The 15,815-nt window shown below is 45.1% G+C and overlaps 2 protein-coding genes across 3 annotated transcripts in view; both read left to right on the top strand.

The window, feature by feature from the left end:
- Positions 1–4,489: 4,489 nt before the first annotated feature.
- On the top strand, positions 4,490–13,127 carry LOC106813508 (the record flags this gene model as incomplete). Its single annotated transcript, XM_014817657.1, is given in 8 exon segments — positions 4,490–7,227; positions 7,478–7,668; positions 8,478–8,626; positions 8,899–9,059; positions 9,969–10,050; positions 10,491–10,653; positions 10,947–11,094; positions 11,399–13,127. Coding segments are annotated over 8 exon segments (3,895 nt in total), but the record flags the coding sequence as incomplete, so codon positions are not given.
- Positions 13,128–15,158: 2,031 nt separating this feature from the next.
- Positions 15,159–15,815, top strand: part of LOC106813237 (hemoglobin subunit mu-like) — a 6,246-nt gene continuing 5,589 nt past the window's right edge. For both annotated transcript variants that reach the window (XM_014817336.1, XM_014817330.1), the window contains exon 1: positions 15,159–15,536. In XM_014817336.1, coding sequence (XP_014672822.1) covers positions 15,280–15,536 — 257 coding nt within the window. In that variant the 5' untranslated portion in view covers positions 15,159–15,279. The remainder of the gene's footprint in view (positions 15,537–15,815) is intronic.

Genomic DNA, 15,815 nt, shown 5'->3' with positions numbered 1-15,815 from the left:
GGTGAGCAATGTCAAGCCAACCGCATCAGGTTGAAAAATCGGCAACGCCCAACCAATCAGTTGGAACAATGCAACGCCAAACCGTCAGTGGACATATGTCAACCCAACCATCGATGGAAACAATGTCGACCCAACTCATCTGGTGGAACAATTTCAACCCAACATCTGGTGGAAGCAATGTCAACTCAACCATTAGGTGGAACTAATGTCAACTCAAACATCAGATGGAGACAATGTCCAACGCCAAGCCATCAGATGGAAACATGTCAAGCCCAACCATCTGGTGGAACAATGTCAACTCCAACCATTTAGGTGAACAATGGTCAAACTCAACGCATCAGCATGTGAACAATGTCAACCCACACGCGTCAGATGGGACACATGTCACCCCAACGTCAGGTGGAACAATGTCCAACGCAACCGGTTCAGGTGAAACAATGTCCAACCCAACCATCTGGTGGAAGCAGATGCAACGCGCACACAACCGTCAGGTGGAACAATGTCAACATACCATCGATGGGAAGCAATGTCAAAACCCAACCATCAGATGGAACATGTCAACGCCAACCATCCTGGTGGAACATACAATGTCAACCAACCATCATGGTGGAAGCAATGTAACCCAACCAACAATGTGAACAATTCAACGTCAACCATCAGATTGGAACAATGTCAACCCAACCGTTCAGATGGAGACAAAAAAAAATGTCACCCAACCGCCAGGTGGACGGCAATGTCAACCCAAAGCCGTCAGGTAAACAATGGCACCCAACCATCAGTTGGAACACAGTCAACCCACACCGCAGGTTGGAAGACAATGTCAAGCCCAATCGCAATTCAGGTGGACAATGTCAACGGTCAGTCCGTCACGTGGAAGCAATGTCAACCCAACCATCTAGATGAACCATGTTTCAACTCAACCATCTGGTGGCAACAATGGCACTCAACCATCACGTGAACCCATATCACTCAACCATCAGCATAAAATTTTAGATTGGCGCATGTCAACTCAACCATCAGATGGAACTCATGTCACTTCAACCAAATCTGTAGAGACACAGTGTCAACCCAACCGTCAGGTGGAACAATGTCAACCCAACGCATTGCAGGTGGAACAATGTCAACCCCAACAATCACGTGAACATGAACCCAACCATCCAGGTGGAACACATGTCAAGCCAAACCAATCGAGGTGAAGCAATGCCAACCCAACGCATCCAGGCTGAACAATGTCCACCCGCAGCCATCAGATGGAAGCAATGTCAACCCAATAATCTGGTAAAAGACAATGTCACGTCCAACCATCTGGTTGGAACAATGTCAACGCAACCATCAGATGGAAGCAATGTCAACGCAGGCCATCAGATGGAAAATGCACCAACCATCTGGCTAGATACAATATCAACCCAAGACGGCATTCTGGTGGAACAATGTCAACGCAAGCCATCAAGCTGGAAGCAATGTAACCAGCCATCACGTGGAAGCAATGTAACGGCCAACCATCAGGTGGAACTGTATCAATGCAACCATCAGTTTTAACAATTTCAACACCACAACCAGCTCTGACAACTATTGCTAGAGCGCTGACATCCGCCGAGCAATGCCGTTAATAAATTTTGTACGCACCAATAGACATAGAAACTCAAGAATTGAATATAATGATCAGCGGCTGGCTCAGCCAGTGGTTTCTGTTTATTCGACGGCTGGAGGAGGAGGGAAGAGGAGGAGCGGGGAAGTTCAGCGAGGAGGGCTTGTTTACACTCCTTATTAAGTACCGACATATGATACCGCCTTATGGCGTCCGCCAAACCACACCTAAGTTCCTGAGTTTACAGCAGAAGAATTCCCTGTAAGATTTGGAGAACAGACCATACGGCGAGCCGACAATGCAGTATACGGATTATGATTAATTATGAATATTTTGTTGTACAGAAGGGGGGGGGGGAGGGGAGGAAGGGGGGGAATGGCTATCGTGAGGAGAGCACACTTTACCGTGATTCGCGACCAGAACACCAATTTGATAGCAGGCCCCTTCGCACAGAAACACCAATTTTGATAGTGGCCCCCCTTTCGCATAACTAGCCCACAATCAAGTATGAATATGAAAATCCACATTTTGACACAAAGAGTTGACGAAACATGTGCGTTGAAGCCTAACATTGGACGCAATTCAACCTGATTTCCGAGGCGCTGAGGCTCAGCTATTGATACGAGGAATTCCGAGAGACTTTTGCCAATAGGCCACACGCCCCACTCCCCTACGCAGGGCTGGGCAAATCGCACATGTTCAACACAATTGTGAATAATAGGGGTTATAGGAGGTCCAATATATACCTCCACAAGGCCTTTCACCCAGGCAGGGGCGAGGATGCATATGACGCGACAACCCAGTGTGAACACAGGTTTTGGTGCAAGGTTTTCCAATCCTCCACAAGCCCTCCTACCCAGACGAAGGATCGCACACACAGGCAGACCAGTGTGATACCAGGTTTTGGTGCAGGTTTCCAATCCATCCAAGACCCCTCCTACCGGAGAGATCGCCACAACGTGCCAACGCACCAGTGTGAAAACACAGGTTTTGATGCAAGGTTTCCCAATCACCACACTCCACAAGCGCTCACAGGCCACCAGTAAAAATCAAGCCTCCCCAGAGAAGGAGAATTCCTATACGGGGCACCAGTATTCGTAAAGCCAAGGTGTTGGTGTAGGAGTATCCGATAGAATACAGATCCCGTTGTGAACACAGGTGTTGGTTAGGATACCGATACAGTACAGAATTACCCGTATGAACACGGGCATTCAGGTAAAAAAATGAATAACGTATACAAGCCACGACTCCTTTCCAAGGAGGGGGAAGGAGGGTTCACTACAAGATACCGCGTGTGAATACAGGTGATTGGTGGTAGGCAGTACCTGTACATGCAGATACCCGTATGAATCACGGGCATTAGGTAGGAATACCAGTACAGTCAACAACCTTCCTACCAGAAGGGGAAGGAGGGTCTTATACAGATACCCGCGTAAACAAGGTTTAGGTGTAGGACTACCAGTACATACACAACCTTCGCTACCGAGAGGAGAAGGAGGATCATACAGATACACTGGTGCAAGCACAGGTGTTGGTTTTAGGAGTACCAGTACAGCCAGACTTCCTTTCCAAGGAGGAAAGAGGGTCCTATACAGTACCGTGTGAACACAGGTGATGTTAGAGAGTATCAGTACAGCCACAGCCCACCTACCCAGGAGGGGAAGGAGGGTCCTATACAGACACCCATGTGAACACAGGTTTTGGTGTAGAAGTACCAGTACATACACAACCTTCCCTACCCAGGAGGTGAAGGAGGATCCCATACAGATACCCGCGTGAACACAGGTTTTGGTGTAGGAGCACCAGTACAGCCACAACCTTCCTTCCCAGGAGGGGAAGGAGGATCCTATACAGATACCCGCGTGAACACAGGTTTTGGTGTAGGAGTACCAGTACAGCCACAACCTTCCTACCCAGGAGGGGAAGGGGGATCACACACATACACGGGTGCGAGCACAGGTGTTGGTGTAAGAGTACCAGTACAGCCACAACCTTCCTACCCAGGAGGGGAAGGAGTATCCTATACAGATACCCGCGTGAACACAGGTTTTGGTGTAGGAGCACCAGTACAGCCACAACCTTCCTACCCAGGAGGAGAAGGAGGATCCTATACAGATACCCGCGTGAACACAGTTTTGGTGTAGGACGCACCAGTACAAACCACCTTCTTCGCCAGGAGGGGAAGGAGGATCCTATACAGATACCGCGGTGCAACACAGGTTTTGGTGGAGGAGCACCAGTACACGCACAACCTTCCTCTCCAGAAGGGGAAGGAGGATCCTTACAGATACCCGCGTGAACACAGGTTTTTGGTGTAGGAGCACCAGTACAGCCACAACCTTCCTTCCCAGGAGGGGAAGGAGGATCCTATACAGATACCCGCGTGAACACAGGTTTTGGTGTAGGAGCACCAGTACAGCAGCCCGCAACCTTCCTTCCCAGGAAGGGAAGGAGGATACTATACAGAATACCCGCGTGAACACAGTTTTGGTGTAGGAGTACCAGTACAGCCACAACCTTCCTACCCAGGAGGGAGAAGGAAGGATCATACAGATACACGGGTGCGAGCACAGGTGTTAGTTTAGGAGTACCAGTACAGCCACAACCTACAGGCCTAAATACGGGAAATTCACATATTTTAACAAATCTGAATATAGGCGTTAGTAGTATTGGAGTTCAACCAGAATCACATCCTTCCTATCAGGCAGGTGGAGGAACGTATGCAGATACTAATGTCAACTCAGATTATAGCGTTGGAGTTGCTATACAGCCACGACCTTCTGACCGAAGAGGTAGCGGTTCATATACAGACACTGGTGTGAATACGGATTATGGAGTTGGAGTTCGAACGCAATCACAACCTTCTTACCCAGGAGGTAGCAAAACATTGGTTTCAACTAATGTGAATACAGACTTTAGTGATGTAGGTGTTCCGGTGCATCCACAACCGTCAGTCCCAGAGCAAAGAAAAGCATTTGTCGATACAAGCGTTGGCATAGATTATGGGCTACGAGATTCACGGCAGCAACAACCCGTCTACTCAAGAGATGATGGTGCGTATGCGGGCAGTAGTCTCAACACAGATTATGGAGTACGTGTATCAGAACAGACCGAACCTTCCTACCCAGGCGGTAGTAAATCACAAATAGATACTAGCTTCAACACGGATTATGGTTTAGATGTATCAGTACAGCCCCAACCTTCTTTCCAAGAAGGCAGTAAGTCACATATAGATACTAGCGTTAACACAGATTATGGTTTAGGCGTGTCAGTACAGGAGCAACCTTACCTAGGCGGAAATAGGGGCGCGTATACAGACACCAGTGTAAACCAAGGTTACGGTTTAGACCCAGAAGGAAGAGGATCATATGTTGATACCAGTATATCAGGGTATGGTGCACGGGTTCCGGTGCAGCCGAACTCTTTCCTCCAAGGAGGTGGAGGTTCATTTACGGACAGAAGCGTGAATATAGACAGGACCGCAAGTATAGGCAACGTTAAAAGCGCGAACGACGATTATGTAATACCAATCGTAGCACAGTATCCAAACAGCGGTGTCCGTGTAGCAGATGAAGTGCAACACATTGGGGTAGATGCCATCATTCCGATTGTCGCACATTACCCAAGTACGGGCGTGTCTGTATCAGGTTCCTCGGGCACTAGAGCCTTCCGTACAGACGGGCAGGAAAACATTAACAGCAAAGATTATGTCATACCGCACGTCTCACTGAACGAGCGAAGACGGGGTGGAAGTAATCTCGACCAAGCTTCCTTACAAAATTTCCAACAAGGTTGGAACAGCCCTTCTACGAGAGAAGGCCAAATTGCTTACCCACAACCTGAAGGTGATGTAAACGCTGGGTACTCTATCACTCCCGGTGTGGAGGATCGTGGATACCGTAGAACTGTGCTAGATGGTTCTGTGAACATCGAGCCTGAAACCAGTCCAGTTGCGTACGGAACAGACGTCGTTGTACCGCAAGTGTCTCATGCTCTTAACGGCGGGGTGGGAATACGTGACAGGAACTATGGCTCTCCCTCTGATGACAATACTGCAGGAACACGGGGGCGGCTACCCGTTGGAGGAAGGAGAGATATTACGAACGTTGCCACAGGTGGCCCTGTCAGAATTGATACATATGATCGCGGTCAATCGGATAGGAATTCAGCACTAACTGGTAAATCAAATCAGGCAACTCTAAATGATTTTCTGAACGCTAATGTTGGTGTTCGTGTTCAATATCCTTCCACGAAAGCGGGTACGAATCCACAGACAGTGTTCATCAACAGTGACAAGCGCCCAGGTTCTGTTCCAGACGTGTCAGCTCAAGGATTTACAATCAATGGTGGCTCATCTATAAAAGAGCAAGGTCAATCAGACCACGTAGGTGATTTATCGCCTGGTCGCGTAAGTCCAAACCGACCAGGTTCCGAAAACGGCGACCGCTTTTTCGTCCGAACTCCATTTGTTCGTCAAATCAACACCGAAACTATACAGCCATCGATATCCACAGATGTGATTGCTGGTATGCGGGGGCCAAACAGTCGTTCATCCCAAGACGAAACACGTGTGAGTATCAGTCGCGCATCCAGTCGCAGGCCTGATCAAGGCGTTAGACCAAATCAATCTATCTATTCTAACCGCGGCATAGATGAACACACTTCCAACTTCCCACCAATAAGCAAGCAGCCTGAATGGGGTCGTCGAGCGAGGACAAGAGTCAATGTGAAATTCACAAGAAATGCGACACGAGATGCGGTTACGGGATTACTGAATAATCCATATATAGGTCGCGATGCCTCGAATAACGTCCGTGTCAGTGTAACTGGGCATGTCGTAACGCCACTAGATGACCAGAATAGTAGAACTTCTCAGGAGAACTCCGTACGGGTAGACGTTACTACACCAGCGTACGAACGCTATGGACACCGCCCCACAATTCGTGCTCAGGGCACAGTACTTACACCTTTTATCACACCGGCTACGAGTCAAGGAAGAGAAGGTCTAGGAATACGGAACACATCACGTACCTATGGCTATGACTCGAATAGCGTCCGGGTCAGTGTAACCGGGAGCATGTTCACGCCATTACCTGGTGTGTTTCAAACACCTCGTATAATTTCAGTTGAGGATTCCACGCCAAAATATACTCCATATGGCGTACGTACGAAGGATGGCGATGTTTACCCATATCGAATAAATTCTGCAAGGCCCGGTGATTCTCTGTCCATACGGATAGCTTCTCACGCAGAACCAAACGTTGCGTCAAACGAGGGATCAACCGTTCAAGTAAAATCGACGTTTTCCGTGAAGACAGCCTTTTCCGACAAAGCGTCGCAAGCAAATCCCGCCGATACCTCATTCACAGAACCAGACGCGCCTGTTGGTGGTACGCGACGGAATCCATATTCAAGCCTTATCAACAATAGGAAACGCACGGGCGGCACCAGGGAGGCCTCGACACAGTCCCCGGATCGCGTCTACGGCTACCGTAGAACTGTCAGGCCTGGCTCGGATCTGACGTTAGAGACAGCTACAGCATCGACGAGACTAAATGTCTCACCAGATAACCTGCCGTCTGCTCCTGCTATAGAAGTGAGGAATGTTGGAGTAAACTACGACGATAATCTTGTCGGTGGTAAGCTAGTATTAGAAGCGTTACTCTCCTAATGCAATTTTTCATCAAATGCGTAAGCAGCTGTTCGTGTAGCATAATAATATTAGTACATAACTTGTTTACTTTCGAACAAATTGCATTGGCGCCATATTGAGACATGAATACGTCACACGTTTTGATTATGAACAAACATAGCTTCCTTTAGGTGTTGTTGCAGCTATGACACGCAATACATGACGCATACTATGACACACAAATCTTTCGTTTCCAGGTATAGCGGTAGGCTGCGATGTCACACAACGGAAAATGCATATAAGTATCAACTTTAAGCAAAGCTTTACTGGAAAGATATACTCCAAGGGTTTCTTCAAAATCGTGCCATGCAAGCAAACTTTCGAAGATGAGATCTTGGCAAATTTCAGCATCCCACTTGATGCCTGTGGCACAGAAGAAAGATCTGAGGTGAGGCTTACCACGGCGGATGACGTCAAAGAGTTATTAGACCGCGTGTGTTCGTGTGCTGTGTGTGTGTGTGTGGTGTGGTGTGTGTGTGTGTGTGTGTGTGTTGTCGTGTGTGTGTGTGGTGTGTGGTGTGTTGGGTGTGTGTGTGTGTGTGTTTGTGTGTGTGATTGTGTGTGTGTTGTGTGTGTGTGTGTGGTTGTGTGTTGTGTGTGTGTGCTGTGTTCGTGTGTGTGTGTGTGTGTGTGTTGTGTGTGTGTGTGTTTGTGTGTGTGTTGTGTGTGTGTGTTGTGTGTGTGTGTGTATGTGTGTGTGCGTTTCGCGTGCTGTGCGTGTGCGCTATGGTATGTGCGTGTGTGTTGTGTGTGTGTGTGTGTGTGTGTGTGTGTGGTGTGTGTGCGGTGTTTGGGTGGTGTTGTGTGCTGCCTGTGGCTGTGGTGTGTGTGGTTGTGTGTTGTGTGCTGTGTGTGCGTGCGTGTGTTTGGTGTGTGTGTGTGTGTGTGTGACCTGTGTGTGTGTGTGTGGTGTGTGTGCGTTGCCGGGTGTGTGTTCGTTGGCGCCTGTTGTGTGTGTGTGTGCCTGTGTGCGTGCGTGCGTTTGTGCATGAGTGCGTCTAATATAATAGTAGTATCTACAGCTCTATGATACGAATTCAGTGCGAGCAACACAACGCCAATCTCCTTAACCTATATCTAGGGATATCAACGCAGCTTTCGCGGTTCTAGTTCACTTACTTATTTTTCTTAGTTAGTTAGGTTTTTTTTCTGTTAGTTAGTTTCTTTTTTTGTAACTTTTACTTTTCTCTTTTTCAGGGAGACACTCACATATTTTCCAATACCATAGTCGTGATGACAGACAGCTTCTTTGGTGTTCTCTGGTCATCGGATCGCGCCTATACAGTTTCTTGCTCGTTTAGATCGGTAGGGGGCAGCAAACACTTAGGGTGGAGCATTACTGTCCCGTGAGTATGATACGTAGTAATCTAGTGGCAGTCAGTATAGACAAACATAGTCTCATCAGGGGGTTTAATTAAGTAGCATTGTAATCGCAATCAAAAGAAAACATTATTACGATAATGATTAAAATGATTCTATATATATTTTTATTTTAGAAAATGATTCAAAAGATTTGAATTTATTCAATTCGTCGTCGTGATTGTTATTGGTTACGTATTCGGAAACGTATTCAGACATACTTTTGAGCAAATAAAAGAACAGCGCCTTGCTTTGACAGCATGCTGGGACGCAACGCAAGAGTTCCGGTCGTGCAGCACGATATTCCGACACCAGAGGTCGCGTTTAAAGTAGTCGGCGGCCAAGATCCTCGGAACGCAATAGCTGCTGACCTGAATGTCGGCGGTTACGGAGCCCTCGTAGTTTACTATGTCCGCGACCGTAAGTAATATAGCAATTATGTTATGATATAAACTTGATTTTGAAAGATGAGACGTGGAACCTTCGGGTCAGAAAGTGGTTTGCCGAAATTTGTCGCCATCACCCCCTGACCCGGAATATAGTCTGTAATAAGTAGTAGCGCAATAATCCGCATCGTAATATAATCTTAGTATTAAGAGGAGCGTTCCTCACACGTCTAGCCGTTGTGTTGATTATATTATATTGCTATAGAAAAAACTAGTTGATTTGTGATAGCAGAGTTTCATCGCAAAAAAACCTTGGCGCTTCATAATAGCAAACACAAAAGCAAACATAACATGACATGGCGTGCCATGACATGAAATGACACGCCATGCCATAACCTGAAATGACACGGCATGCTATAACATAAAATGACACGGCATGCTATGACATGAAATGACACAAAACCTTAAGCGATTGGGATGTGATGTCCCATTTTAGGTTAGAAATCGCGTGCGTGACCTTTTTACGCGCGCATTTACCACTTTGTAGTTATAGTTACCACTATTGGTTTAGATTTCACATCGAATGCTTTCTCGCATCGTGGTTACCAATCGATTCATGTTATCAGGATTTTCTATCCGCAGACGTTCACCGCTACCGCTCTATCAGCTCAGCACGGTGACTCGCATCACTTCTAAATATGCACATATATGGACATGCACGGGCACATGCAAACACACACGCACACACGCACGCACTCACAGACGCGAACACGCACACGCACACACACACACACGCACGCACGCACGCACGCACGCACGCACGCACGCACGCACGCACGCACGCACACACACACACACACACACACACACACATGGACATGCACGAGCACATGCAAACACGAAGTTCGCACGCAACAACTTTTCTGATGTCTTGATTTTACAGCTAACTGGGACGTACTGCCTGTGAACTGTTCTGCTAAGGACGGAACAACGAGAAACCAGATCCAGCTGATCGATCACAACAGGTGACTGACTCGATTAATCGATAAATCTCTGAAATTAACGCGTGTGTCGTGGATGCGGGCGTGCGTGCGTGTTGCGTGTGCGTGTACGCGTGCGTCTGTAGTTTTCTTTGTGTGCGTGTGAGCATGAGCGTGAGCGTGTGCGTGCGTGCTTGCATGCGTGCGGGTGCACGCATGAGCGTGTTTGCGTTTGTGTGTGTGCGTGCGTGCTTGCATGCGTGTGGGTGCACGTCTGAGCGTGTTTGCGTTTGTATGTGTGCATGCGTGCTTGCATGCATGTGTGTGCGCGCGTGAGCGTGTTTGCGATTGTGAGTGTGCGTTCGTGTGCCCGCGCGTATACTTACGTGTGTGTGAATGCGTGCGTGTTCTTGTATTTGTAAGCGCACGCATGCCTGTATTTTATATATGTGTCCAAGCATTTACACATGTATTTTATTCAACAGTTGTCCAACGCAACGCAAGCTGGTTGGCAAGTTTAGAGAACTCCAGTATCCAAATGATCTAAATACGTACCAAGTCTCCATATTTGAAGTCTTCAAATTTCCAGATCAAAATAACGTGTATTTCGAATGCATGGTGAACGTGTGCCGAGGGAATTGTAAGCGGGTATGTATGCGTAATATGCTAGTCCCACCTCTACATGCTATAATCAAATCCGATATTAGGGTCCCATATACTCAGCTTTGGCCATAATGTTGTAATGCGTCAATTATGAAATCCCAACTTTTCTGCAAATGATGAGAATTCCTCATCATTAAGTGGTGGTCCATTGTCGGTTTTCGCCACTATGTCTGATACACCTTGCCAGTAAAATATGCTATCTAGTTTAGGAATTGGGGATTTCAATGTTGTACTTGTCACCAGCTAATAAATTGTTTATTTTTGTCAAATGTTTACAGGTCTCATGCGATCAATCGTCGAGGAAACGAAGAGACACCATCGCACGTCAACACTTGGCCAATATTGCTCCTGTTGAACAAGTGGCCGTGTTTCAGCAAGTGAAAGTGAAATTACAGGGCGAGAATGCTGAGCTAAGCATAGCAAAGCGTAAGCTAGTTCTCATTTAGTTCGTTCTCTTATGCTCTTATCTGTTTATGGAAAATCTCTTTGTTCTGATTTTGCTTGAAAACGCCGCGATACAAATAACGATACAAAACCACTAATATGCACGTACGAACAAGGTCCACACTCTAGTTCAACGACGCGTTACGTAAAACTTTGCTTTTTTACGTGTTTTAAACGCAAGTACTTCACAGCTGCTAAATTTATAATGAAGGTTAGCATAGTGCGCATTTGAATGATGAGGTGGCTGGATAGATTTTTGTTTACTTGCGTGTTTTATTTCCAATAGGGCCTACAAAAATGCGCAGCGACTGTGTGAACACGAGAAGCGCTGTCATCGGTGGGACGGCCATGTTGCTCAGCATCGCCGTGTCGCTCGTAGCTGCACTGATATCATACAGAAAATACAGCTTGCTCCATTACACCGAAACCAAACTGCGGCTCCCGGACCTGAGAGATGAGATGATGCAGACGCGAAACGCCATGGTGATGCCTGTACCAGCGCCACTGTTACACTTGTCCTCGAGGTGCAACCAAGAGGCGGAATGCTGATGTATACATCCTAACTATATGTTATATAAGTCTTGGCAAATTTAAACATTCCGCTTGATGCGTGTGGTAAAGAAGAATGATCTGAGGTACGGAATACGACGGTGGATGAAGTTAAATATTTATTAGACCACGCGCGCGCGCGTGTGTGTGTGTGTGTGTGTGTGTGTGTGTGTGTGTGTGTGTGTGTGTGCGTGTAAGTATTCTAGCGTGTAAAGAATTAAAAAACGATAGAAATCGGGTGTTGACGTTTTGCTATATCATTTCCATAACAAATTTTATTTGTTTAGACGCTGCGATGCGTTTTTATGCATGCGTGCGAGCTTGCGTTCGTGTGCGTGCGTGTGCGTTTTCGTGCGTTAAGAGAGCGAGAGAGCGAAAGAGAGAGAAAGATAGAGATAGAGAGAGAGAGATAGAGATAGAGAGAGAGAGGGAGAAAGAAAGAGAAAGATTGAAAGCGAGAACAGAAGGGGAACAGAAAGGGGCACGTGTGAGAGAGGATCCGGTGCTTTGTTCTTCGTACCACGAAGTGTTAACTAAAGGCTTGCTGTTTGCTATGTGATAACTCGTCCACTGGAGCGCATTCAAAGACTAATGTATCTTACTATATCTATTTATCCGCCTGTCTGTCTGTCTGTCTGTCTGTCTGTCTGTCCGTCCGTCCGTCAGTCCGTCTGTATGTATATATATATATGTCTGTCTGTATGTCTGTCTGTCCGTACATCCGTCCGTCCGTCCGTTCGTCCGTCCGTCCGTCCGTCCGTCCGTCCGTCCGTGTATATATATATATATATATATCACATTGCACTGCTCATATTTAAAATAACGATCATTATTAGTGTATGTCCTAGTTGTGCCTTCTCCTCGTATTGACCCGCTTGGGAAATTAAGATTCCAGCTCCCCCCCCACACACACACATTGTGAATAGGTACACAGTCGCGCTGAAGTGTTTTCATTCGTATTCTCGCAAATCGTAATAATCCGTAGAATCGCTGGTTAAACGACATTTTCCGCGCATCGTGTCTATTTTAATGTTATCACAATTACTACTTACTACTACCGTAAGCCTTCCGTAGAGTTCAATCAAAAACGCAAATGTTAATTGCCATAGTAGCAGGTTATGGATATAGCTGGAGTTTTATTCATTTACAAGATTTCCATATTATAAAATTATTTTATATGCTGTGAAATGCTCTGGGTATGTAATTCTACACCGAAAATTCCTACGAAATTCCCAAGATTCTATACCACGACTCGTATGTTTGTATTTTGCAAATTTATTTATGAATGGTGCTTTTAAGCACATGGCCTATATATACATTATTAGCGCTGTTATGATATGTGTGTATGTGTGAGTATATCAGTGCATATACGCGTGTGTCAACAGCTACATTCAACAACTTGTCATGATATCGTGAAATGTAAATAAAAAGCTACAGTAACCTTGGTATACATTTAAAAAATTTAATTCTTGTATACGCATCTAATTTAAACGCACGCTATGTATATGCATGCAAATTATTCAACATGAAGACAATTAACCTCAACCGTGTAAAGAAGTTTTCGGGACCCATATGACCTGCTATATGTATGTATATCACCTATGATGTGATGTAATTAACATAAGCAGGAAGCTAATTCTTCTTACATGTCACTAATGTCTTGTCGGGAACACGTGAATACTAAGATGGCTGCGAAAAATCCAGCAAGTACATAGTAAACTGCTGTTTCGATCTACTCCAACCTATCGTCAAAAAATATAACTAAAACGATAACTATGGGGGCTTCTGTGCCTAATATATGAGAACCATAATATAATAATTGGGGTATAATATGTAATTAACCCAAGGAAACATCAATAAAAATAATAAAAATAATTATCGGAAGCACTAAGACAAGCGTGCCTTCAGGCAAGTTGACGCAATTACTGTTTCCTCAGCAACAATAGCAGAGAATTGATCGTTAATACTGTTACACTACCTAATATAATTATACTAGCTAGCTACCTACCTACCTACCTACCTACCTACCTACCTACTACTAATATATTATACTTTACTATACTATACTATACTATACTATACTATACTTTACTATACTATACTATACTATACTATACTATACTATACTATACTATACTATACTATACTATACTATACTATACTATACTATACTATACTATACTATACTATACTATACTCTACTCTACTCTACTCTACTCTACTCTACTCTACTCTACTCTACTATACTCTACTATACTCTACTATACTCTACTATACTCTACTATACTCTACTATACTCTACTATACTCTACTATACTCTACTATACTCTACTATACTCTACTATACTCTACTATATTCTACTATACTCTACTATATTCTACTATACTCTACTATACTCTACTATACTCTACTATACTCTACTCTACTTTACTATACTCTACTATACTCTAATATACTCTACTATACTCTACTATACTCTACTATACTCTACTATACTCTACTATACTCTACTATACTCTACTATACTCGACTATACTCGACTATACTCTACTATACTCTACTATACTCTACTATACTCTACTATACTCTACTATACTCTACTATACTCTACTATACTCTACTATACTATACTCTACTATACTCTACTCTACTCTACTCTACTCTACTCTACTCTACTCTACTATACTCTACTCTACTCTACTCTACTCTACTCTACTCTACTCTACTCTACTCTACTCTACTCTACTCTACTCTACTCTACTCTACTCTACTCTACTCTACTCTACTCTACTCTACTCTACTCTACTCTACTCTACTCTACTCTACTCTACTCTACTCTACTCTACTNGGTAGGTAGGTAGGTAGGTAGGTAGGTAGGTAGGTAGGTAGGTAGGTAGGTAGGTAGGTAGGTAGGTAGGTAGGTAGGTAGGTAGGTAGGTAGGTAGATAGATAGGTATGCATGTAGGTAGGTGTGTAGGTTTGGATGGTTAGGTGGGTAGTTGGGTAGGTAGTTGGGTAGGTAGGTGGGTGGGTAAGTAGGTAGGTATGTAGGTAGGTAGGTATGCAGGTAGGTAGGTGTGTAAGTTTGGATGGTTGGGTGGGTAGGTGGGTAGGTAGGTGGGTGGGTAAGTAGGTAAGTAGGCTAACTATGCAAAACGTTTACCTTTGACAGACTTCGCGAGTTTCTGTGATAGAGGCGTGATCAGTGTTAAAAAAATTCATAATCGATTATTAGGATTTCACGCCACACATCATCACGTGTCATCGAACTTAAGTGAAGTTCAGTAAGTGAAGTAATCTGCCATCGAGTGTGCGGTGTGAGGATATTGCCTTGGTTAGACAGTCGCACTCCGACTGTGGCAATTCTAAAACAGTTAAATCATACGCACGCATACGAACACGCACACGCACACAGCACGCACGCACACAGCACGCACGCACTCACGCGTATACTATACAATTTTGTTATCGCTTTCACGTGGGTAGACCTACTGTGATCCAAAAGAAATATCAGTGCAAATACGTCCCTTTTTTTCAAACCCAGAAACAGCTACGTGAGTGGTTTGTGAATAACCTGAGTCAGAGTCAGCACACTTGCCGTTTCCGGAGACACAGACATGGGTGCATCTTGCTCTTCGTCGGCGGTGAAAGTAACGGAGAAGCAAAACCAGTGTCTGGTCAGCGAACAAGAGCGCAAGCTGATACGGAGAAGTTGGCGATACCTGACGAATCACTACGACCTCACGGAGCTCGGCTGCGAAGTCTTCCTCGCTATATTCGAACTGAATCCAGAGGTCAAGAAAATGTTTCCCTGCAGAGACGTAGAAGGAGAGGAGCTACTCAAGAATCCCGACTTCAAAGGACATGCATCCAGGTAGAGAGAACTGTTTTCTTGTGAGATATGGCATTGATGTTATACGAAATTCCCCCACAAACCTACACTTCAATTGTAGTAGCCGTTAATTTCTGTGGCAATATGTTTGGTACTAGAAACGGCATAGTGTAAAATTTTGTCATGATGCCTGCGAAATCAAAGTGAGTTACGAATAAGACCAGCAGAATTACCATTTTTCAGAGCTGGTAACAATGCATCTATGCAAAATCTTGAAACATTACAATCGCGTATATTTTATTTATATATATATATATTTAT

Source organism: Priapulus caudatus, unplaced genomic scaffold (genome assembly GCF_000485595.1).
Source record: "Priapulus caudatus unplaced genomic scaffold, Priapulus_caudatus-5.0.1 Scaffold23, whole genome shotgun sequence".
Classification (NCBI taxonomy): domain Eukaryota; kingdom Metazoa; phylum Priapulida; class Priapulimorpha; order Priapulimorphida; family Priapulidae; genus Priapulus; species Priapulus caudatus.
This window is presented reverse-complemented; position numbering and strand designations above follow the sequence as displayed.